The 24,753-nt window shown below is 42.0% G+C and overlaps 1 protein-coding gene across 6 annotated transcripts in view; it reads left to right on the forward strand.

Annotated features, from left to right (window-relative positions):
* CFAP74 (cilia and flagella associated protein 74) overlaps window positions 1-24,753 on the forward strand; it is a 204,189-nt gene that overhangs the window by 42,833 nt on the left and 136,603 nt on the right. For 5 of the 6 annotated variants that reach the window (XM_089651853.1, XM_089651855.1, XM_089651852.1 and 2 more), the window contains exons 12-14: window positions 10,191-10,361; window positions 18,343-18,513; window positions 23,511-23,629. In XM_089651853.1, the coding sequence (XP_089507979.1) occupies window positions 10,191-10,361; window positions 18,343-18,513; window positions 23,511-23,629 (461 nt within the window). The remainder of the gene's footprint in view (window positions 1-10,190; window positions 10,362-18,342; window positions 18,514-23,510; window positions 23,630-24,753) is intronic. The other variant, XM_089651856.1, reaches the window with a different exon arrangement.

A 24,753-nucleotide genomic window follows, 5' to 3' on the forward strand; every position in this document is an offset into this window, starting at 1 on the left:
TTGCTTTGAATACTAAAAATGAATGAAATGGTGTTTATGTTTTATAGTGTTCAGATACAGTGTAGATCGACTTTATTGAAAGTATGGTTTTTGCTGATTGCAGAACAGTAATTGTGCAAAGCCAGGGGTGTGAAAACAAAGATAGACTACTGCTCTGAGAGAGTTGAGCAACGAGATTGTGAAGTTTGGGTTTGTGTTGTAGCGCAGTTCAATAAACACACAAAGCGCAAGAGATTTAATAAAATATGTTTTGTGCACCTTCAGTTGAGTTCAATAATTTTTTTTTCGGAATACAGGTCGTACCATGAAGAAACAGAGAAAAATGTACAATGCACTATTAGCCATTGGGATTTTAGCCACCAATAACATAAATCCATTCATAAACATGACAAGGAGTCCATAAATGTTTGGAGTAGTAAGCCTATAACAACTGGAGAGGGGGAGTGAGCGCAGCTGGCTTCAGCTGTCAACCTCACACTGAGAGACGGAGCCAGCTTTCAATCAGGCAGCTGTGTAGATCCTGACAAAATGGTCAGGATCCCTCCAGAGCCTGGAATGGCTCTGTGATGTAGCAGATAAAACATCCATTTATTAAATCCTCATATTTTAGGAGCATGGATCACACATTTTAATATGAGGATTTAATAAGTGGATTTTTTAACTGTTACATTGATACAGTACAGTCAGCTTTCATTGTTCTTACATGTTGCCATGGTCACGGTTTAGACCAGCACTTGTTGATGTTCAGAGGGGAGGATGGTTTACTTGCTCACCTAGAGCGGTCTCTCTATCTTTCTGTATTCATTGACAGCGGACTGTAGCCTGCTGTCGGATGATTCTGGGTGGCGGGAGAGCACTGTAAGTGCTCTCCTGTGACCCACATGAGAAGTATGGCGAAAAAGCTTTGGCAATACTTCTCTTTGGTGGATCCATTTTTAAAGATATTTTTGTGTGGTGAGTGAAACATTCACATAGAACTACAGAACACCTCCTAGGATAATAACACTTCACCTCCATAGATGCAGTATGATGGAAGAGCATTGTCAACCTAGGACAGGAAGGGGTTTATTTACTAAAGCTGGTGAATGCAAAATAAGGCTCACTTCTGCATAGAAACCAATCAGCGTCCAGGTCTTATTGCCAAAGCTTAAGTGAACAAGCTGAAGTTAGAAGCCGATTGGCTACCATGCACAGCTGCACCAAATTCTGAGTTCTCCAGTTTTAGTAAATCTACCCTTAAGTGTCACTGGCAGGATCACGAGATGAATATAAAGGAAAACGACCTTAAAAAATAAAACGAATGCAGCCACCACATCTGAGGACTGCTGTACTGTGATATCTTACATTTAGTTTTTTTCTTTTAGATATATTGTGATTTTTAATTTTAAAAAAAGTAAACCGGAATGTTATTTAGGTAACTGTGGTCACAAAAACAACCAGATCTCTTCTATTTGAAATTACAGTGAGCCATTGAGTTTTATATCAAAGCTCACTTAATTTTTGACTCTATCAAGACAAAAAAATGCAGTGAGGCTTCATAATACCCACTTAGTGTATAGTTTAATTAATTTGAACAGCAGGCTTTATAGTTTTGATAGTTTTGATACAGACTGAATTGAACACTGCACAAATAGACTGAAAACTGCTTCTCGTTTTGCATTTCACTGACTTTCAGTATAATCTTGTTATTCCACTCACTTCACTATAGAATAGATAAAGCCATGTGCAGATAAATATTTCAAACACACTCAGCAACTAAATCTGAACTCTAGGCAGATATAAAGACACAAATGTGTGCAACTCTATATTCACTAACACAACATTACATGTATTTTTTTCAAAACACAAACCGTGTAAGTACCTGAATTTCTGAGCGGAGCTCAGAGTGGAAGAAGCAGAAACAGCACAATGGGGTTGATTTACTAAAACCGGTGAGTACAAAATCTGGTGCAGCTGTGCATGGTAGCCAATCAACTTCAGCTTGTTCAATTGAGGTTTGACCAAAAAAAACCTGGAAGCTGATTGGTTTCTATGCAGAGCTGCACCAGACCAGGAGGAGAGAGGAAAGTGTCAGAGAAATGAACTCAACTGTATGCTGCTTTTTCAATGTACTGTAACAGGGTGGGGTTGGGGAAAAGACCTGTAAGAAAAGTAAAATTGCAGCAGAAAATTATCAGGTCACCTCCCCTGCCAAACACAACTGTGCTGTCTGGCAGGGTGGTGTAACTTTTAGAACTGGATGGACAGAACTACAAATCCTTTGGCAGTTAAAACAGTATATGTATGTATATACAGCAGGTAAAATAAGTATTGAACACGTCACCATTTTTCTCAGTAAATATATTTTTCTAAAGGAGCTATTGACTGGAAATTTTCACCACATGTCAGTAACAACCCATGCAATCCATACATACAAAGAAAGCAAAACAAATAAGTTCAGAAATTAAGTTATGTGTAATAAAATGGATGGACACAGGGAAAAAGTATTGAACACACTAACTGAAACTTATTTAATACTTCGTACCAACAAATCCTTTGTTGGTACTGACATCTTCAAGACGCCTCCTGTATGGAGAAACTAGTCACGTTGCATTGCTCAGGTGTGATTTTGGCCCATTCTTCCAGTCTTCAAATCTTGAAGGTTCCGTGGGCCTCTTCTATGAACTCTGATCTTTAGTTCTTACCACAGATTTTCTATTTGATTCAAGTCAGGTGATTGGCTGGGCCATTCTAGCAGCTTTATTTTCTTTCTTTGAAACCAGTTGAGAGTTTCCTTGGCTTTGTGTTTGGGATCATTGTCTTGCTGAAATGTCCACCCTCGTTTGATCTCCATCATCCTGGTAGATGGCAGCAGATTTTTATCAAGAATGTCTTGGTCCATTTTTCCATTCTTCCTTCCTTCAATGTTTTGACGTTTGCTAGTACTGTATGCTGAAAAGCAGCTCCACACCATGATGCTGTCACCTCCAAACTTTACTGTTGTTATGGTGTTTTTGGGGTGATGTGCAGTGCCATTTGACCTCCAAACATGATGTGTATTATGGCATCCAGGAGTTTGATTTTTGTCTCATCTGACCAGACTATATTCCCCCAGTATTTCACAGGCTTGTCTAAATGTTGTGCAGCAAACTTTAAACAAGCTTCAACATGCTTTTTTTTCAGCAGTGGAGTCTTGTGTGGTGAGCGTGCATACGGGCCATGGTGGTAGAGTGCATTAGTTATTGTTTTCTTTGAAACAATTATACCTGCTAATTCTAGGTCTTTCTGAAGCTCTCCACAAGTGGTCCTTGAGTCTTTTACAACTCTGCGGATAATTCCTTCCACTCTTCTGTCAGAAATCATGTGAGGAGCACCTGGTCATGTCCGGTTTATGGTGAAATTATGTTCTTTCTACTTCTGGATTATGGCCCCAACAGTGCTTACTGTCACGGTCGCCCCATTGCCACCCTCAACATGCGACAATCGCACGACCGCGACCAACAATACGTCACTCCCGCGGCGTCAGACCCCAGACCTTCTCACCAAACTCGTGACCAAAGGACCGGCCAATCTAGAACCGCGTAGTGATGCGCGTAACAATGCCACACTCAGCTGCGCCCTGCACAACGATTGTCCAGCTAATGGTCTACAACAGTGGTTCTCAACCTTTATAATGCCGCGACCCCTTAATACAGTTCCTCATGTTGTGGTGACCCCCAACCATAAAATTATTTTCGTTGCTACTTCATAACTGTAATTTTGCAGTGGGAGGAGTAGTGCCACGTCACTGGTGTCAGTGGGAGGAATAGTGCCACGTCACTGGTGTCAGTGGGAGGAATAGTGCCACCTCATTGGTGTCAGTGGGAGGAATAGTGCCTCATCATTGGTGTCAGTGGGAGGAATAGTGCCCCATCACTGATGTCAATGGGAGGAATAGTGCCCCATCATTGGTATCAGTGGTAGGAATAGTGCCCCATCATTGGTGTCAGTGGTAGGAATAGTGCCCCGTCATTGGTGTCAGTGGTAGGAATAGTGCCCCGTCATAGGTGTCAGTGGGGGGAATAGTGCCCCGTCATTGGTGTCAGTGGGAGGAATAGTGCCACGTCATTGGTGTCAGTGGGAGGAATAGTGTCCCATCACTGATGTCAATGGGAGGAATAGTGCCCCATCATTGGTATCAGTGGTAGGAATAGTGCCCCATCATTGGTGTCAGTGGGGGGAATAGTGCCCCATCGTAGGTGTCAGTGGGGGGAATAGTGCCCCATCGTAGGTGTCAGTGGGGGGAGGAATAGTGCCCCATCGTTGGTGTCAGTGGGGGGAGGAATAGTGCCCCATCGTTGGTGTCAGTGGGGGGAGGAATAGTGCCCCATCGTTGGTGTCAGTGGGGGGGAGGAATAGTGCCCCATCGTTGGTGTCAGTGGGGGGAGGAATAGTGCCCCATCGTTGGTGTCAGTGGGGGGAGGAATAGTGCCCCATCGTTGGTGTCAGTGGGGGGAGGAATAGTGCCCCATCGTTGGTATCAGTGTAGGGAGGAATAGTGCCCCATCGTTGGTGTCAGTGGGGGGAGGAATAGTGCCCCATCGTTGGTGTCAGTGGGGGGAGGAATAGTGCCTCATCGTTGGTGTCAGTGGGGGGAGGAATAGTGCCCCATCGTTGGTGTCAGTGGGGGGAGGAATAGTGCCCCATCGTTGGTGTCAGTGGGGGGAGGAATAGTGCCCCATCGTTGGTGTCAGTGGGGGGAGGAATAGTGCCCCATCGTTGGTGTCAGTGGGGGGAGGAATAGTGCCCCATCGTTGGTGTCAGTGGGGGGAGGAATAGTGCCCCATCGTTGGTGTCAGTGGGGGAAGGAATAGTGCCCCATCGTTGGTGTCAGTGGGGGGAGGAATAGTGCCCCATCGTTGGTGTCAGTGGGGGGAGGAATAGTGCCCCATCGTTGGTGTCAGTGGGGGGAGGAATAGTGCCCCATCGTTGGTGTCAATGGGAGGAATAGTGCCCCATCATAGGTGTCAGTGGGGGGAATAGTGCCCCATCATTGGTGTCAGTGGGAGGAATAGTGCCCCCATCATTGGTGTCAGTGGGAGGAATAGTGCCCCATCGTTGGTATCAGAGGGAAGTATAGTGCCCCATCGTTGGTATCAGAGGGAAGTATAGTGCCCCATCGTTGGTATCAGAGGGAAGTATAGTGCCCCATCGTTGGTGTCAGTGGGAGGAATAGTGCCCCATCGTTGGTGTCAGTGGGAGGAATAGTGCCCCATCGTTGGTGTCAGTGGGAGGAATAGTGCCCCATCGTTGGTGTCAGTGGGAGGAATAGTGCCCCATCGTTGGTGTCAGTGGGAGGAATAGTGCCCCATCGTTGGTGTCAGTGGGAGGAATAGTGCCCCATCGTTGGTGTCAGTGGGAGGAATAGTTCCCCATCGTTGGTGTCAGTGGGAGGAATAGTGCCCCATCGTTGGTGTCAGTGGGAGGAATAGTGCCCCATCGTTGGTGTCAGTGGGAGGAATAGTGCCCCATCATTGGTATCAGGGGGAGCAATAGTGCCCCAATGTTGGTGTCAGGGGGAGCAATAGTGCCAGATCGTTGGTATCAGTGGGAGGAATAGTGCCCCAATGTTGGTGTCAGGGGGAGGAATAGTGCCCCATCATTGGTATCAGGGGGAGCAATAGTGCCCCATCGTTGGTGTCAGTGGGAGGAATAGTGTCCCATCATTGGTGTCAGTGGGAGGAATAGTGCCCCATGGTTGGTGTCAGTGGGAGGAATAGTGCCCCATCGTTGGTGTCAGTGGGAGGAATAGTGCCCCATCGTTGGTATCAGTGGGAGGAATAGTGCCCCATCGTTGGTATCAGTGGGAGGAATAGTGCCCCATCGTTGGTGTCAATGGGGGGAGGAATAGTGCCCCATCATTGGTAATAGTGACACCAATGATTGGGCACTATTCCTCCCACTGACACCAATGATACTTACCTTGCTGACCCCTGCTCCAGCCTGGGCTGGCTCGCTCCCTCCCTCTCCCATGGTACAAACACTTACCGGTCAGATGGCTTCCTTCTCCGGCTGCTCTCCTCTTCTTCACTCGCTTGAGCTTCGCGGTGCCGCTCGGCTCCTCCTTTCCAAGCTCCACCTCCTCGCCGGTGATTGGCCGCCTGTGTGTTCCTCACCGACGAGGAAGGATTGATCCCGGGGGTGTGTCCAGATGACAGGGACGGCATGTCATCCCGCCCACACCTGGAGACGGATCAAGGAGCGGTGTCTCGGTTCCTAAGGCCATCGGAAATATGTGTTTTCCGATGGTCTTAGGCGACCCCTGGGAAAGTGTCGTTCGACCCCCAAAGGGGTCGCGACCCCCAGGTTGAGAACCGCTGGTCTACAATCTGTGTCTGCAGCCTGAATGCGCTTGTTACTGGGTCGGGTTAATTACGCAACTAACCCTCTAATGCCACCACCACTTTTTGTACAGAGAAAGGGGAAACTCTCTTTATCAAATATACACTGTAATGGTTGAAAAGTCGCCTGTCTAATACGGCCACCGCAGGCCGATTGGGCAATTAAACAAACACAGTAGCGTCTCTTCTGAGTATATCTTGACTAGACATACCTTGGCACAGAATTTGGAACTGGAGCCTTTCCCCCAGAGGAAATAAATGTTGCACCTGGAACATGACTTTGTAGCTCCCCACCATGGTTTGAGGTAGGGCTGGATGTATCTGGGTGCTGTGGATTGTCAGTAAGTGGAGTAGGATGCATAACTGTACCATGCTCGCCACTCTTGCATTCTGTACAATTAATGCTAGCCTTACAATCTTTAGCAAAATAGTCTGAGTAGCCACAGCCTCTATAGCATATTCTGAATTTGGGGGGGAAGCATCTTGCACTGCCGCAAAGTCTTTGCCCTAAACCATGGCATTTTTTCAGAGGGTGAGGCTTTATCTCTACCACTAGAAACGTTCTGATCAGTAGAAGAAGTTGTGGTAAATGGAATGTCTATTTTGTCTTTTTAACAGCTACTATTCCCCTTTAACTCTCTATGTTTAGCTGCTGTATTGTCATATGAGAATGGAGGAAAGGATACATTATTGTCTCTTGTATTTTGATCCCTGTGCTGTATCCAAAAGCTTAGTCCTGGCAGGTGGTGGTTTGCCTTTGCCAACTATAGCTCCATCAGGAGGTCACTTCAGTTCTTGGAGCTTACAATGATCTTTGTTAGTTATGTTTGGAAAAGTTTGAAGTCTCTTGATTAAGGCACTTTTTATACTGCAGCTTCATAAGTTTACTAAAGTATGCAACATCAAGGCCTACATCTGGAAAGTCCACATGTAATGTTCTCAGTCTCTTAAGGAGATTTTCAGATTCTTGGCATCCATGAATATCTTTATTGTATGTAGCACATTGAGGCAATATAAGATGCAGTAGACTTGCTATTCAAGCATTTAAAGCGGTTGTAGCACTACCCCCTTAAAGGTTGCTTAGTAATTTTTGGATTCCCTGTCAATCTGGATCTCTTATTGAAAGCTCAGCCTCTGCTGACACCACCAAAAATGGACTCACACACAAGTTAATATAAAGCAATATAAATATATATTTTATTGGAATTAAAGTTACCTGGGTCAAAGAGAACAAAATAACACTGATGTATGCAGCAAATATAAACACTCTCGGCAGTTGTGAGCAAAAATAACGACATTCACATAACAACATTCACAGTAAAGCAACAATAACTGATAGCAGGCCTGCTTTCAGAAATAATCCACTGCCTCTAATCTGAGGGGACTGCTGAATACCCAGTGAGCAGTAACAACTATCAAGAAACAGGTAAATTCACTGTGGGCACTCAGAGCTAGATGACAAGGATTAAATGTGAAGTAAAGAGAATTCTCAAATGAAATTAAGCAATGCCCCTTTAAGAGCACTACAGTGCCTTCCGCACGCTTGTTGGGGCCCAGAGTGAGGGAAAAAAGAGAAAGATTTAACACGTTCCCTCTTGATGGTAGCGAATTAGTGCAGGGGGTCCGCTTTAAGGCACTAAACATAAGGCAGGCTTGAAGTATTGAATAGCAACAAATGGACATAAGTGTCTATGAACAAGGACAACTCCCTCTGAATATCAAAGGCAAAATGAACAGTAGTAGGAATCCTGCTTTGTTGAAAAAGGAAACTTGTTGTCCCAGTTGGCACTGCTGTATCCTGGTCTGCGACTGTATGTCCTGCAGTCAGCTTGTATGATGAACTGTAATGCTGATGTATCCCAACGTTGGCAGCTGGTGAAACTAGGCCACAAACTCGGGCAACTATATGTAATGTTCACAACTATGTGTAGGTAGATAGCTGAGGTGACAAACTCTCAGTATTCACTTGATTTGTGGGTGCATGGGTCTCTCTCACCTGATCAAAGCAGTCCGGCAGATCGTAGCAGTCTGTCTTTCACTGCGGATGGGGTCAGTCCACGGACCTGGTTCTCTGGTTTCTCTGGTTCTGACTCTGTGTCTTGTCTGGTCTCCTGCTGTCAGACTGGCCTGCTAGGCAGCGTAGCAGACCGGGTGGTCAGTAGTCTCTTTCTGCTTATCTTCTCCTTTCAACCCTGGCTCCGCGACCTAGTTCTGCACTTCAGTCGCCAGCACACCTCCTTCTCCTTCAGGCTCTCCTCACACTTTCCTGGCCAATCTCCTGGGCTTTGATATTTATATACCCCTGCCCACATGCTACCCTCTTGGGAAATGTAGTCCCTGACTGCCCTGCTCACCAGCTGTGTCCTGCTGTTCAGCATACAAGTTTCAGAGGCTGTTCTGTTCATGTGAGTGACCCTGAATGGCAAGCCACCACCATCTAATGTCCATTTTAATGCACTGTTGGTAATCATGTATTTCTTGTAGGGGAGGAAACAGTAACACACACAAAGGAAAAGGAAATTACATCAAAGAAGAGGGGAATAAAATACAGAAAGCTACAAGTATTACAGATAATAGTCACAAGATAGCAGCATTATCAAAAACAACTAGCTAGAGAACAGCACAGGTTGTATGCGCAAGTGCAACTGCAGTCCCATATATTGCTGGAGGCAGCACTATATATATATATATATATATATATATATATATATATATTACGCCTCTTGAGGGTTAGGGATTGATGTGAATGTACAATATATATATAAAGCGCTGTGTAAATTGACAGCGCTATATAAGTACCTGAAATAAATAAATACATAAATTATATATTCTATATCTGTATTTAGCTGTTTGCCTTCAGGTTCATCTATACAATGTAGTGAGAGCGATAGAGTACAAGGTTGCCAACCTACCAGATTTAAATTCACTGTCACGACTCCCAAATTTTACTGGCACAGCCATGTCTTTACTGGCATTTCCAAAAGTTAAAAGATTACAGTTTTAAGTGCAAAATTTTGTATTTAGGCCACAAACAAGTACAATATGCAATTAGCAATGTGTATTAATGTAGATATTAAGGCAAAAAATCATATTTCTTATTTTATTTATGATATTGTAAGTAGCTCAGGGATAGGATGCACGAGGGCAAGAAATTAGGATAGGCAGGCACACACACATGAAAATGACTCTCACAGTGTCACTGACAGCAGTGTGCAGTAGCACACTGACAGTCAGTGACAGTCTCTCTCCACACCAGGTGGTCCCTTCAGTCCACTCCAGTGCAAACAGCACTGAGTCTGCTCCGGGCTTGCTTTGCTTCTGTCCCGCAGACCTGCACACAAGGCTCTGGCTGCTCCGCTTGGCTCCCTTGCACCATCACATGACATGCTCAGACACTGTCTCCGCCAGAGTGACCCCGCACCCTGAACACATTGGAGCAGGTATTCAGATGGTCTTGGCCGGCTCCAGACCGGAACTGTGCACGCTCAATAGAGATACAGTGAGAGCATAGATACTCAAGGCAGATATTGTTGTAGACAGGATTTAAACTCAAGACCTAGAGCTACAAGGAAAGAGTTCTAAGTAACTGTGCTAACATTTTCTTTTGTCATATTATAGGAACCTTTAGAAATATATTTATAGTGTTAAAAGCCATTTTCTGTGGCATTTGCTTTTACTTTTCATACTGAGTCTTTTACTCATGCTGTGCTTTGCCCTTTTGTATATCTGTTTTGTGATTGTTGATGAACACTTTCCACTTGCCTATCACAAGACACTCATTTGGTATTAATAGTGGGGAATGGTAACTTTCTGGTTTTCTATTTCCTACAGAAGAAGTGGAGGTCCCCGTCTCCTTTGTCATCTGATGAAGAAGATAACTCCGCCACTCAGGAGCCTTTTGATGTAGCACAAGAAATACCTTATGTTCTAAAAGAGGAAAGTGGGAGCCTTTCTCAGCCAGAGTTCATGGGACTGTGGAATCAAGACTACAAGCCCTATAAGGTAATTGTGTTTGGGAGATGGTACAGGTGCTGGATATGAAACTAGCCTCATATAATAGCATTCTGTGAAATACAGGGTAATCAGAAATCACCTTTTTTCTTTGGACAAATAGAAAGGGCAACATAGCTACTGACTTTCCACATGCAAGTGTTTTTTCAGAACACTTTTGATTGTCTAGACTTGGAGATGCTTATAGGCACCTACTGTCCAATCTGCTATTGATCCTGAGAACTGAAACAATACTTTAATAAACACATTTAAGATCTTTAGAGATACCAAACAAAGAAATTGGTGACAAGAAAGTAACCTTTTAGCTGGTCTGCTGAGTGTAGTATTTTAGAAATTGAATCCTTAAAGGATAAGTTCACCTTTTAGTAAAAAAAAAAAATGCACATTTTTTTGCAGGAAAAAAATGTGCATTTATTTTTTTGGTCTGCAGGAGCCTGTAAAGCATTGCACCAGTGATCAGCAGATTGCTGGTGCCATGCAGATCTCCTGCAGATCTGTCAGTATATCTGCTTGCCCGCAGGGGATGACAGGAAGAATGAACTACCACAGCACTCTACAGTGTTGAGGTAGTTCATTGAAGACTGCAAGCTGACAAGCTGCTAAGGCTGTTGGGAGTTGAAGTCTCACATTCACAGAGGACTGTGAAGGACTGTGAATTAATGACGTGGCTGAGCGAGAGAGATCCCTCGCTAGTTGAGAAGATCTGGTCTGATCGGATTGTATCATGCTACACCCTGAATATGGGTGTAACATGTAACATGTTACGAAAGGTGAACTTATCCTTTAAAGGAAAGCAGAGCAATCGAAGGTCTTAAATAGACTATCAATGATCTAATCTCATAGTTACAGCACTGTTGGAGGAGATTGTTGCTAGGAAATCGAATGAGGGGTTAGAAGCTTACCATATTCAAAGGGCCTTGGACCCCAAAAGAACTCATAGACAGTCTACAGACAAAGTAGTCAAAATTACCTTTCTCCACACTAGAGAACATAAAATGTAAGCTATAGGATCTAGACTAGTTTTCCAGTCTCCTCTGTTTCAGATGTTTCTAGCAAATATCTTTTTTTCACCAACGAAAGGAGCATAGCTCTCAAATCGCATTAACCACTCATAGGAATTTCTGCTGAAGTTGTTCTTCAACTACAATAATCAGTAAGACACTTGTTTAACACTGGAGACACAGGAGAACCTCAAACCACTTTGGAATCGCTATGCCTTCTCACCCCCTGAGAGAACAGTGTGGCCAGCAGTGAATTGTCTGCTCAAAGTCTGAGCACTTTGAAAGACAGTGTCATGTTAATGCCTGAGCCAATTGTGTTTTCCACAAATAGACATCCTTCTGTTCTCCCAGGTGTAGTATATACTATGGGCAGACCACAAAATTACCTGAAAATCCTTCATTAATTTTTAGTAACAAGAAGTCTCCAGTGATCCCTTTCCATTAGAATTCTAAACTCGCCTCCTTTATGGATTTGTAACATGATTGTTTCACCTTGGCCTTGCTTCTACCTGTTGCTTCCTAAGTAGGGTAATTTCAAGATAAAGACAAATAACCAAGCTCAACTGTTATTTTCAAATTTTTTTTTCATAACACCTGTTTAATACAGTTGTGGCCAAAATTATTCAACCCCCACTGAAATTGAGTGTTTTGGCCAGTTTGACATTGCTTTTGATCATTCAGTCATCTTGCTTACATTTACATTAAAGAGGCACTTGTAGGTCAGACAAATATAACATAACAGTTATAATGAAATAACCACAAATGTCTTTTCTGTGCTCACAGCATTATCAGTTTTATTCAACCCCCAAGTGACATTCAATCTTAGTACTTAGTACAGCATCCTTTTACAGTTATAACAGCTTTTAAACGTGAAGCATAGCTTGACACAAGTGTCTTGCAGCGATCTACGGGTATCTTCGCCCATTCTTCATGGGCAAAGGCCTCCAGTTCAGTCACATTCTTAGGCTTGCGCACTGCAACTGCTTTCTTTAAGTCCCACCAGAGGTTCTCAATCGGATTTAAGTCTGGTGACTGCGATGGCCACTCCAAAATGTTCCAGCCTTTCCTCTGCAACCATGCTCTAGTGGACTTGGAGGTATGCTTGGGATCATTGTCCTGTTGAAAGGTCCAACGTCTCCCAAGCCTCAGGTGTGTGACGGACTGCATCACGTTTCCATCCAATATCTCCTGGTACTGAAGAGAATTCATGGTACCTTGCACACGCTGAAGCTTCCCTGTACCTGCAGAAGCAAAACAGCCCCAAAGCATGATTGACCCTCCACCATGCTTCACAGTAGGCAAGGTGTTCTTTTCATCATAGGCCTTGTTCTTCCTCCTCCAAACATAGCGTTGATCCATGGGCCCAAACAGTTCTAATTTTGTTTCATCAGTCCACAGAACACTATCCCACAACTTTTGTGGTTTGTCCACATGGCTTTTGGCATACTGCAGTCGACTCTTCTTATTCTTTGGAGACAGCAAGGGGGTACGCCTGGGAGTTCTGGCACGGAGGCCTTCATTACGCAGTGTGCGTCTTATTGTCTGGGCTGAAACTTCTGTACCCACATCTGACAAATCTTTTCTCAGTTCCTCAGCAGTCACACGGGGACTTCTCTCCACTCTACGCTTCAGGTAGCGCACAGCAGTCGAAGTCAGCATCTTCTTTCTGCCACGACCAGGTAGCGTTTCAACAGTGCCCTTTGCCTTGAATTTGCGAATGATGCTTCCTAAGGTGTCTCTTGGTATGTTTAACATCTTTGCAATCTTCTTATAGCCATTGCCCTTCCTGTGAAGAGAAATCACCTCTTCTCTTGTCTTCCTGGACCATTCTCTTGCCTTCACCATGTTTGTAACCACACCAGTAAATGTCTAGAAGGAGCTGAGTATCACAGTCATTTTAAAGCTGCCTAATTGGTGCTTATTATGCTTGATTGCTGCTCGGTGACATCCACAGGTGTTTTCAATACCTGATGGAAAGCACCTGTATGAACCTCTGTTCTTCAGAGTGGTAGTCTTTAAGGGGTTGAATAATTGTGGCAATGAAGAAACCACATAAGAACCATTTACTACTGTATTACATAAACAATTGATGTCATTTTAGTTGCATTTGGGTAGTTACAACGTCCTTGTAGGATTTGATTCTGAATACAATTCCAAATGTACACTATAGTCCCTAAACCCCTTTACAGCATTGGGGGTTGAATAATTTTGGCCACAACTGTAGCTTGTTAAATACATTAAATTGCCAAAAGTAATGGGGCACCCCTCCGAATCATTGGATTCAGGTGTTCCAATCACCTCCATGGCCACAGATGTATAAAATCAAGCACCTAGGCATTTAGTCTGCTTCTACAAACATTTGTGAAAGAATGGGTTGCTCTCGGGAGCTCAATGAATTCAAGCGTGGTACCGTGACAGGTTGCCACCTATGCTATAAGTCCATCTGTGAAATTTCCTTGCTACTAAATATTCCACTGTCAACTGTTAGTAGTATTATAACAAAGTGGAAGCAACTGGTAACAACAGCAACTCACAAAGTGGTAGGCCACATAAAATGATAGAGCAGCATGCTGAAGCACACAGTTCGCAGAAGTCACCAAATGTCTTCAGAGTCAATAGCTAAAGACCTCTAAATGTCATGTGGCCTTCAGATTAGCACAACAACAGTACGAAGAGAGCTTCATGTAATGGTTTTCCATGGCCAAGCAGCTGCATCCAAGCCTTACATCCCTAAGTGCAATGCAAAGCGTCGGATGCAGTGGTGAAAAGCACGCTAGCACTGGATTCTGGAGCAGTGGAGATGTGTTCTCTGGAGTGACATATCATGCTTCTCTGTCTGGCAATCCGATAGACGTGTCTGGGTTTGGCGGTTGCTAGGAGAACGGTACTTATCTGACTACATTGTGCCAAGTGTAAAGTTTGGTTGAGGGGGGATTATGGTGTGATGTTGTTTTTCCGGGGTTGGGCTTTGTCCCTTAGTTCCAGTGAAGGGAACCCTTAAGGCGTCAGCATACCAAGACATTTTGGACAATTTCATGCTCCCAACTTTGTGGGAACAGTTGGGGGATGGCCCCTTCCTATTTCAACATGACTGCACACCAGTGCACAAAGGAAGGTCCATAAAGACATGGATGGATGAGTTTGGTTTGGAGGAACTTGACTGGCTCACAAAGAGTCCTAACCTCAACTTGATAGAACACCTTTGGGATGAAGGTGCAGAGACTGCGAGCCAGGCCTTCTTGTCTGACCTCACAAATGCGCTTCTGGCAGAATGGTCAAACATTCCTATAGACACACTCTTAAACCTTGTGGACAGCCTTTCCTGAAGAGTTGAAGCTGTTATAGTTGCAAAGGGTGTTTTACTTTCTTTGTAATATGCCTCAATAAAAATGATTCAATGAAAAATAAAATGTTATCGACCTTAGTTAGACACCTGGACTGATTTGTATTATTAGGTTAGGTGGGCTATTACAGTTACTGCCCTTATACTAACTAATACATTGACAGTAGAGTCCATTTGACTCTAAACATGGATCCTAATCACCTGCACCCCCCCTTTACCCCGCACTCCCCAAACACACACACCACACACTTCAGGTAGTTAACTTGAAACAGAAACTATTACTGTTTGGGAGCTAAATTCCAGATATAGAGTTTAATTTATCTAATGACTGCTCCCTCTAGTGGTCAATCTACAAATCTTGATATCTAACACATTATGAAAAATATGGAAGAGCAAAAGTTTAATCTTTTATAAGCTAGCCTTACAGTCATAATATTTACATTTTGAGTTTTTAGAAACCTTAGAATAATCCAGTTTTTTTATATTTTTTTACCGAGAACTCAGTACCATAGAGAAGACAAGTCTCTGGGTCCTTTGAGATATTGACCTCTGTTATTTCCTGAATTATGCGTGCTATACCCTCCCAGTATTCTTGGATTTTGTGACACTCCCACCATAGGTGAAACATTGTACCTCTATCTCCACATCCTCGCCAACATAAAGGTGAATTGTCTCCACTTATTCTATGTGCAACACTAGGTGTAATATACTATCTTACCAAACACTTGTAATTAATTTCTACTTCTTTCATATTTACATTTGTGTCAATTAAACTATACATGTTCTTTTGTTTTCCCTCATCTATTATTACTTCTAAATCCCTTTCCCATTTTTCTATAAATGGTGGCCTTATAGCCGAGATTAATCCTGTGAGAATCTTATATATTTTAGAACTCCAGTGCTTCCCATTTCCCCTTGTAACTAATAGGTGCTCAAAAGGGTTCCAATCCTCTTTTTTTCTTAATGGCTTTCGGAGACTCCCTATAAAATGTTTTAATTGACCGAAACGCCATTCAGCCATTCTCGTAAATATTTCCCTCTTACTTTCCAGTTCGCTAAGTTAACATATTTCCTCTCCTGCCATTATATCTCTTAATTGTATATCTTTCTTCTTTATCCACTTCCCTGTAATACTCTCATTACCTGGAAGGAAAAACTCTGTGGATCCTAGAGGCATTAACAGTGAGTTAAATTCCCACCCCCTTTGTTTGTGTAAAGCATCCCAAACTCTTAAAACATTACATGTAAACAAACTTGTGCTATATTTTAATCCTCTATATTGAGGAGGTAACCAGATAATTCTACTTAAATTCGTATAACTTAGTGTATTTTCTATTTTTATCCAACTCTTCCCCTGTGCATTATGTGCCCTGAAAAATTCTTGCCAGAATTACTGAGTTATAATATCTTTTCAGGTCAGGTACCTCAAGGCCCCCTTAGAAGACCAGTTATGACTGGTTCTCCTTAAGGTAAAAACTGTATTAAGAACTTAATATATGCAATCACTGGACTTATGCTCTCCCTTTAAATCCATCTGTAACCAGAAGTTACATGCTACGGTATTTAATAGTTGGTAATCCTGCCTGTAGAGGGGAGAAGATCTTTCTGAAAGGTGTAATAAGCCAAAGACCCCTGCCCCCCACCACCACCACAACTGAAATATCAGAGATATCCTTTACTTGTCTGTATATATTTTGTTATAGTAATTAATATGTCTTTGTGTGAGTATAACACTTGTATATAGAAATCTCATAGCAATGCTTAGTCTGGCTGTTTTGATGCAAAATCTTCTTTAGTTGCTTGTGTTCTGCTGTTTACCTCTGAGCTCTGATTGGATCTGACTGACTAGAGTAGAAAGCCCTTGATATGTGTCTATACGCTGATTCCCCACACAGAGGTGATTATCCTCTGCCGTGTCCTTCTGTCTGCCCTGTGCTCTGTCCTCCCTCCTCCTCTGTTCTGTCCTCAGCCACACATCACATTGTGTTTGTTGGCTCTTGCGATATACATAACTGAACATGACAGGCGTGCTGGTAAATTTGAATTCGCTTCACGTAGGTATTTGCAATTCTATGAGTCTGCGGTATTTAATTAATTTTTTCTTCATGTTTAGCAGCTCATATTGACTATTTAAATTTGCAGGCTGCCCAAATCACTGTCTTGGCTCAGTAGGTTTATTGAAATGTTAGTGCTATTATGTTCCATGGGAATACCTAAGAAACTGGTAAGGTTTCTACAAATTTGTTTGATACAGTTTGTGTCATGTTTATACATGAAGCTGTCTGCACACTCCAGTTTTTATATAGCATTTTTGTTAGCAAAATAAAATATAGATAATACATTTTTCTTTGTACGAATCTCCCTAATAATGTAGACAGTAAGGCTGCTTTGCATATATTCTGCATATTGTGTAAACAGGGCTGTCTTTTTAAAGGGTTCTTCTGCTAAAAAATGTACACAAGAAAAACACCCCACTGCCTCAATATAAATGCAGCCTCCACAGTGGATCGCCCCTTACCTCATTACTGCAAGGTTGAAATACCAGTTCTTACCTGGGCTGTGAAAAACTGGACAGGGTATCAAGGGCCCCATGTGATGGCTAGCCCCAGACAGCACACCTCCCTGTCGCATGTCTTTAGTTCCAGCTAATCAAAATATTTCCTGCTTAGTTGACAGATGACATTCTTCGATACCTCTTATGTCTGGTACACACTTTATTTTGAGTGTTTGAGTGTATTTAGAACTTGTGCTGCCTTCCCCCGTACACCACCACAAACCCCCCAGTCCCCCCCCCACACATCCCCCCCCAACAGAGAGAAGGAGGAAGACTCACCATCACAGCAGCTCCCTTCCCGGAGTCTTACAGCCGCTCCCACAGCTCCCCTCACTCTGCTGTGCTGCCCAGCCCCAGTGCCCAGGAGAACCAGCATCCCTTCTTCCAGGAGGCGGTTCTGCCCCCATGAAAAATGCTGCCCAAAGCAAACGCCTTGTTTGTCTCGCGGCAAATACGCCCCTGATGCTAGTCTTGTATCAAAAACGAATAGGTTACTAGAGTTATGAAAATTCTTTTAAGACAATAAACAACTTCCCACAATGATGTAATGTATTGTATTGTAATGTATTCTTTCCTTTCTTGATCACTCAGTTTTTTACAGACAAATACTGTACTGATTAAAGGAAAATCATTTGTTCTGTTAACTTGCAAGAAAAAATCTGTGCTTGTCCCTGCAGATATTATTGCATCAACTGTTGTGATCGGCTCTCGAAAGCTGTGTACTAATGATCAGATTATTGTACGAGTGGTGCAAAAACTTTTTTTTTTCCATTCGATATTCTCATTGTGTGTACTAGGCATTATTAACTGTATTGGGAGATGCCACTTTGTGAGTAGCTAAATGAACTGCACAACAGGAACATGTGCAGTTCAGATGGGCTGGATCCATTGATATCTAGAAAGAGGGCTGTCTCTTATTTTTTTTTGTATCGTAGCAAGGTCCTTAAGAACCAGTTCAACATTCCATAACATCATAAGCAAGAATAGGCAAAACCTCAGTGCACAAAGTAAGAAATTTACCCTGATAATGTCTGCTTTCATCTTTCTGCTTATTATTCTTTATTTTATATATAGGTGTCAAAAGAAGAAGATATTAAGCCTATAGGAGGCAGTAAAATGGAGAAGGACATTATGGCAGAGTCTTTGAGGAAGCTCCGGAGTGGAATAGTTGAAAAGCAAGTGGTTTCTGGGCATGAATTTAAGGGTTTTCCATTTTACAGTAAACCAAAGATTATTCATTTTAAGGTGAGTGCTGTAACATGGAAAGCATAGTATGAAGTCTTTGGTAAAACTACTTCTGAAGAAGTCATTTGCTTTGTTTTGCTGACGGCAACCACTATGTTCTGCTGTTTCCACTCTTCATCATACTCCACAATATTTACCTGCTTTAAGGGATTCATTGCATGAGTCAAATTTTTTTCTAATAATTAGTTGTTATTGTCATTTTCCAAAAACTAGCAAGCAGTTATAAACAAGATTCTCTTTTAAGTTTCACAATTTCATTCTTAATAACATCAAAATAGTACAACTATAACCACTATTTTACCCCATGCTTATATATATGGTTATATATCTAATGGAACAGAACTACTGCGTTAGCTTCTAAAAATTAAAAAAAAAAAAAATAAGAAACATAAAAAAGAATACTAGTTACAGTTTGCACTTGAACTGTGATTATTTTATAGAAAAAGAGGAAAAGGAAAAAAAACCCTCCACGAATATTCCTAGACACAAAAACACAAACACCCCACAGAGCATCTCCTTTAATCACCATTTGATAAATATTGCTTGAAATACCTACGTGGTAACTGTTCTATGAATGATCTCAGAATGTCAGAGTTTATAAACTCAACCCAAGAGAACCACACTGACAGATACTTATGATAACACTCATATATGGTTGCTGTTAGTTCCTCCATTCTCTTCTGTTTATTTCATCTATCCACTCCTTAATGGAGGGGAAAACCTGAGTATTCCAATATCCTGATATTACTATACGTGCTGCAGAAAGTAAATAACAAGACAGTCCTCTTTTTAAAACTATATCAGATTCTGGAAAAATAGATAATAATGCTATTTCTGGGGACATCTGATAAGCTATGCCATTAATATGTGAGCAAATACTGCTTCCAAAAATAGTTTGATCCTAGAACAGGACCACCATATATGAGTCATTGTGCCTACATCCTCCCCACAACGCCAACACTTTGCAGGATAGGTCGAAATTATCCTTTGTATTCCCATTGGGCATCTATACCACCTTGTAACTATTTTATAGTTTTTCTATTGAATGGAAGTTGAAATATTAAATTTAAAAGTTAGTCTGAAAGATCTTTTACATGCCCTCTCAGTTACCATATGGCCCAATTTTCTCTACCAGTCTCTGGTATAGTAAGGTCGATGTGGATATGTATGAGATAATAATATACCATATACTGTTGAAATAGCACGTGAACACATCGAGCTCCTCATACAGAGTGATTCAAAAAGGGTTAGGTCTCTATGTAATGAACCTTTTTTAGATAAATGTTTATAAAAATGTTGAAGTTGAAAATAATGGAGCCAGCGGCCAGTATACAAATTATCTACAGGTAATAATTCGTTAAGTGGTAAAAGTCCCTCAGTAGCAAGGGTCTGTTTAATCGGAGAGGGAACCACAGACGTCCAACATAAAAATCTAGCTACCGTAACCCCGGCTCAAATTCTGGGTTCCCCATAATCGGGGTGAGAGGGCCCGGTGTTGTAGAAATACCCAATTTTTTAATGGTCTAATCCCAGGTTTTTAACACAGATTGTGTCAGGAATTACATTATTTGTCTAGGAGGGCGCAACATAGGCACGATCCATGGTAGGGAGGTAAATTGAATTGGAGACATTAGTTGTTCAATAGATTCCAACTGTTTTGAGTGGCTATGATAAAACTAGTCAAGAATCCTGGTCATTATAGATGCTATATGATAAAACTCCATATGTGGTAATCCAACTCCCCCCTCCATCTTCCTCATGACCAAAATTTCATGCCGAATTTTAATCGAAGTATTTGACCAGATATACCAAATTAGACTAGATCGTAAGGAATGGAAAAACATCCATGGAAGGGAGATAGGAAGTGTTTGGCATAGGTATAAAAATCGAGGGAGAACATCCATCTTATAAATTGCCATCCGCCCAAACCATGAATATTTTCCCTTAGTTCTAGACTTCAACTCACTAATTATAGAGTTTAATAAGGGCAAATAGTTTAATTCATATATTTGTTCTTCTAAAGGAGTTATATTTACACCTACAGGTGAAACTCGAAAAAATTAGAATATCATGCAATCAATAAAACAAGGACTGTACATAGAACAATATCGAACCTCTGAAAAGTATAAGCATGCATATGTACTCAGTACTTGGTTTGGGCCCCTTTTGCAGCAATTACTGCCTCAATGCGGCGTGGCATGGAAGCTATCAGCCTGTGGCACTGCTGAGGTGTTATGGAAGACCAGGATGCTTCAATAGCGGCCTTCAGCTCTTCTGCATTGTTCGGTCTCATGTCTCTCATCTTTTTCTTGGCAATGCCCCATAGATTCTCTATGGGGTTCAGGTCCGGCGAGTTTGCTGGCCAATCAAGCACAGTAATCCCATGGTCATTGAACCAGGTTTTGGTGTTTTTGGCAGTGTGGGCAGGTGCCAAGTCCTGCTGGAAAATGAAGTCAGCATCCCTATAAAGCTTGTCTGCGGAAGGAAGCATGAAGTGCTCCAAAGTCTCCTGGTAGATGGCTGCGTTGACCCTGGACTTAATGAAGCACAGTGGACCAACACCAGCAGATGACATGGCTCCCCAAATCAACACAGACTGTGGAAACTACACACTGGACTTCAAGCATCTTGCAGTGTGTGCCTCTCCATTCTTCCTCCATACTCTGGGTTCTTGGTTTCCAAATGAGATGCAAAAGTTGCTCTCATCAGAAAAGAAGACTTTGGACCACTGAGCAACAGACCAGGTCTGTTTTTCTTTAGCCCAGGTAAGACGCTTCTGACGTTGTTTGTTGTTCAGGAGCGGCTTGACAAGATCCGTCTGTGTGTGGTGGCTCTTGATGCACTGACTCCAGCCTCAGTCCACTCCTTGTGAAAGTCCCCAACACTTTTGAATGGCCTTTTCCTGACAATCCTCTCCAGGCTGCGGTCATCCCTGCTGCTTGTGGATCTTTTTCTTCCACACTTTTCCCTTCCACATAACTTTCTATTAATGTGCTTTGATACAGCACTTTGAGAACATCCAACTTCTTTTGCAATTACCTTTTGAGACTTTACCTCTTTATGGAGGGTGTCAATGATGGTTTTCTGCACAACTGTCCGGTCAGCAGTCTTTCCCATGATTGTGATTCCTACTGAACCAGACTGAGAGACCATTTAAAGGCTCAGGAACCCTTTGCAGATGTTATGGCTTAATTAGCTGAGTGGGACACTTTGAGCCTAGAATATTGCACCTTTTCACAATATTCTAATTTTCTGAGATTGTGGATTTGGGGTTTTCATAAACTGTAAGCCATAATCATCACAATTATGACAAATCACGGCTTGAACTATCTTGCTTTGCATGTAATGAGTCTATCTCATATATTAGTTTCTCCTTTTAAGTTGCATTACTGAAATAAATGAACTTTTGCACGATATTCTAATTTTTCGAGTTTCACCTGTAGATATTTAAAGCATTGTGTGGAAATTTGGCTTCCATCTTTTCTTTCTTAGTAGCTGATAAATTTATGTTTAAACATTGAGATGTTGTTACATTAACTTTAAAGTTGCTAAAGAAGCCAAATTGTTCCAGTTCCTGGAGAATATTTGAAAAAGCTATTTTTGGGTTAGACACATATACAAGCAAACCATCAGCAAAGATACTCAAATTATATTTCCTATCGCCCATCCATACTCCTTGAATAGTATCATTCGACCGAAGGGCAATTGCCAAGTGTTCCATAGCCAGGATATAGAGATATGGAGACAGAGGGCAGCCCTGTCGGATCCCGTCTGAAATTTTGACAGGTTGAGATAAGATGCCATTAACCCTTATCCTGGCAGATGGGGCATTGTACAATGCCATAATCTTTTGTATAAGTTCATTTGGGAAGCCTACTTGTTCCAAAGTTGCTACCATAAAACTCCAATCTAAACGGTCTTAAACCTTCTACGCATCTAGCGATAGGAGGCATAGCATGGTCCTTAAGAATAAGTCAAACTGTCACAGGCCTACCCCTCCCCCCTTTTACACTGACAAGGTCTGGCACAGGGGCAGACTGACAACTTATGGGGCCCCCAGGCAAGAGGGGATCATGGGGCCCCTGTGTCCTTGCCCAAACTCAAAAAAGCCTATGAAAGAGGTACCAGTGGCATCTCATGGGGCCCCCTACTGACCCCTGGCCCTCGGGCAGTGCCCAAGTTTCCAAATGGTCAGTCTGCCCCTGTCTGGCACTACTGCACATGTATACTACATTGCTTATAAATTTGACCTAGATCAGGTTTATGTAGGCTAAATCCTTAGACTCCATGCAGACAAGCATTTTGTATGCTTCTAGAAGCTGTTATCAGCATTTTTTTTTTGTTTCCAGAAGCTAATTAGTGTTATCCTATGTGTTCATGCACACTATTTTAGGGTAGTAGCGTTTTTCAAGCTTCAACATTTAGTAGCAGAAAAAAAAATTGTTTTGCAGACTGTTTGGGAGTGTTTTTCCAGTAGGAAAAAACGCTGAATGTTCCTAAACACTTCTAAATGCTACTAAAACACTCATAAGTTTTTTCGTAGATTTTTTTTTAACATATATTGTGAAAACGCTAAAAAAACACTAATGCTCCTAAACGCTACTACAAGCTGGAAAAAAAACTCTATCATCAGCAGTTATCTTCCAGCTTTTTTTTCTAGCTTTTTTTTTTGCTTATAAAAAACACTAGTGTGCATGGAGCCTCAATGCAGCAGTGAAGATGTAGGCAAGAGGATATGCTAAGGCAGGGGTGGGCAACTGTGGCCCTCCAGCTGTTGTAGAATTACAAGTCCCATGAGGCATTGCAAAACTGACAGTTACAAGCACGACTCCCAAAGGCAGAGGCATGATGGGACTTGCAGTTCACCAACAGCTGGAGGGCAGCAGTTTTCCACCCCTGTGCTTAGGGAATGACTGAGCAGCATCAAGTGTGATAGGCAGACAAATCTCAAAAGTAAATAATTGAAAGGTATTTCCATTTTCTAATTGCAATTATAGGACCTTGATGTTGGTAAGACATATAAGAAAAAAGTCACATTGACAAACGCATCGTATACAATAAATTTTTGCAAATTAGTGGAAGTTAGTGATCATCTGAAGGACTTCATCACCATACAGTAAGTACTTAACTGGTAAGGTTTATTTAGAACTTGGAATGGCCCTAACAAACATCTGATATTATTAGGTATGAAAAGTTTGACAAGTTTATTTGTAAATTGTGTCCATTGTAGTTTTCTAATTTCTCAGAAATGTTGAAAAAAGTGTGTGCAAAGCCAAAATTTTAAGTCTTGGATAGAGTGAGGTTTTTTTTTTATTTTCTGCTGTTTGAGCTGTCACTGAAAAATAAAATGCAGGATTTCAAGGAAGACACCTGGCATAGTGTCAACTGTTCCTCGGTCTGGAGAGATTTCCTCTTACAACTCTTGTGTCTGACTGTCTCTGTAACCTTGTGTCTCTGTCACTGAAAGTAAAGGTAAATTTCCCCATAGGGACACAGGCACCAAAATATCCTACTCTATCCAAAATGTAAAAAAAAATGTTTTGGCTTTACACATACTTTAAGTTTTACCTTTGACTATCACTTCTTTATTTTATGGTACAGTTTTGCACTTTTGTTTTTCTGTAAGCTGCTTCAGAGCCTAACAGAAGTCAAGAAACTGTCTGTGACAGTGAAGGGTGAGCGATGGGTAAAGAATGCCACAATTCATGAGTTGGTAGATTCAACATGTCACATTTCAAGATTGGATTATTATAGAATTTTTCTCTTCCAGCTTTCAGGTAGCATGGTAAGAATGTAAAGATGTGATATGAAAAGCAATGAGACTCCAGTGAATCCTATTCTGAGCTCTAACATGTTATATTTAGGATGTTTGTGTTGTATTTACTACTATGCATGGACAAATCTTTCTTGTACAGGCATAAGTTTTTGTATTAAAATACACCCATCAGTTTCATAATATGGTAGCTGCCATGTAACTTACTTATTTTTAAAAGTGCCGGCTCCCGAGCAGTCATCTTGAACTTGGATAACCACCCAGGGAGTCACTGACTTGAGAAAAGTGTGTTCAGGTGTTCTGACACTCCTCTGGCTATGTGCTTGTTTTGGGTGAGTGACTCTTGATGCAGTGAAGCCATGATCACTGTGACAGCTGCAAATTTTGAACTTTCAAAAACGAGAAGCTCTCATATCTCCATCTGGATGGGTTTGCTTTCAATTAAACCTTTATTGAGAGAAATAAAT

This window comes from Staurois parvus, unplaced genomic scaffold (genome assembly GCF_062004578.1).
Source record: "Staurois parvus isolate SC_StPar_1 unplaced genomic scaffold, SC_StPar_1.0 ptg000663l, whole genome shotgun sequence".
Taxonomy (NCBI): Eukaryota; Metazoa; Chordata; class Amphibia; order Anura; family Ranidae; genus Staurois; species Staurois parvus.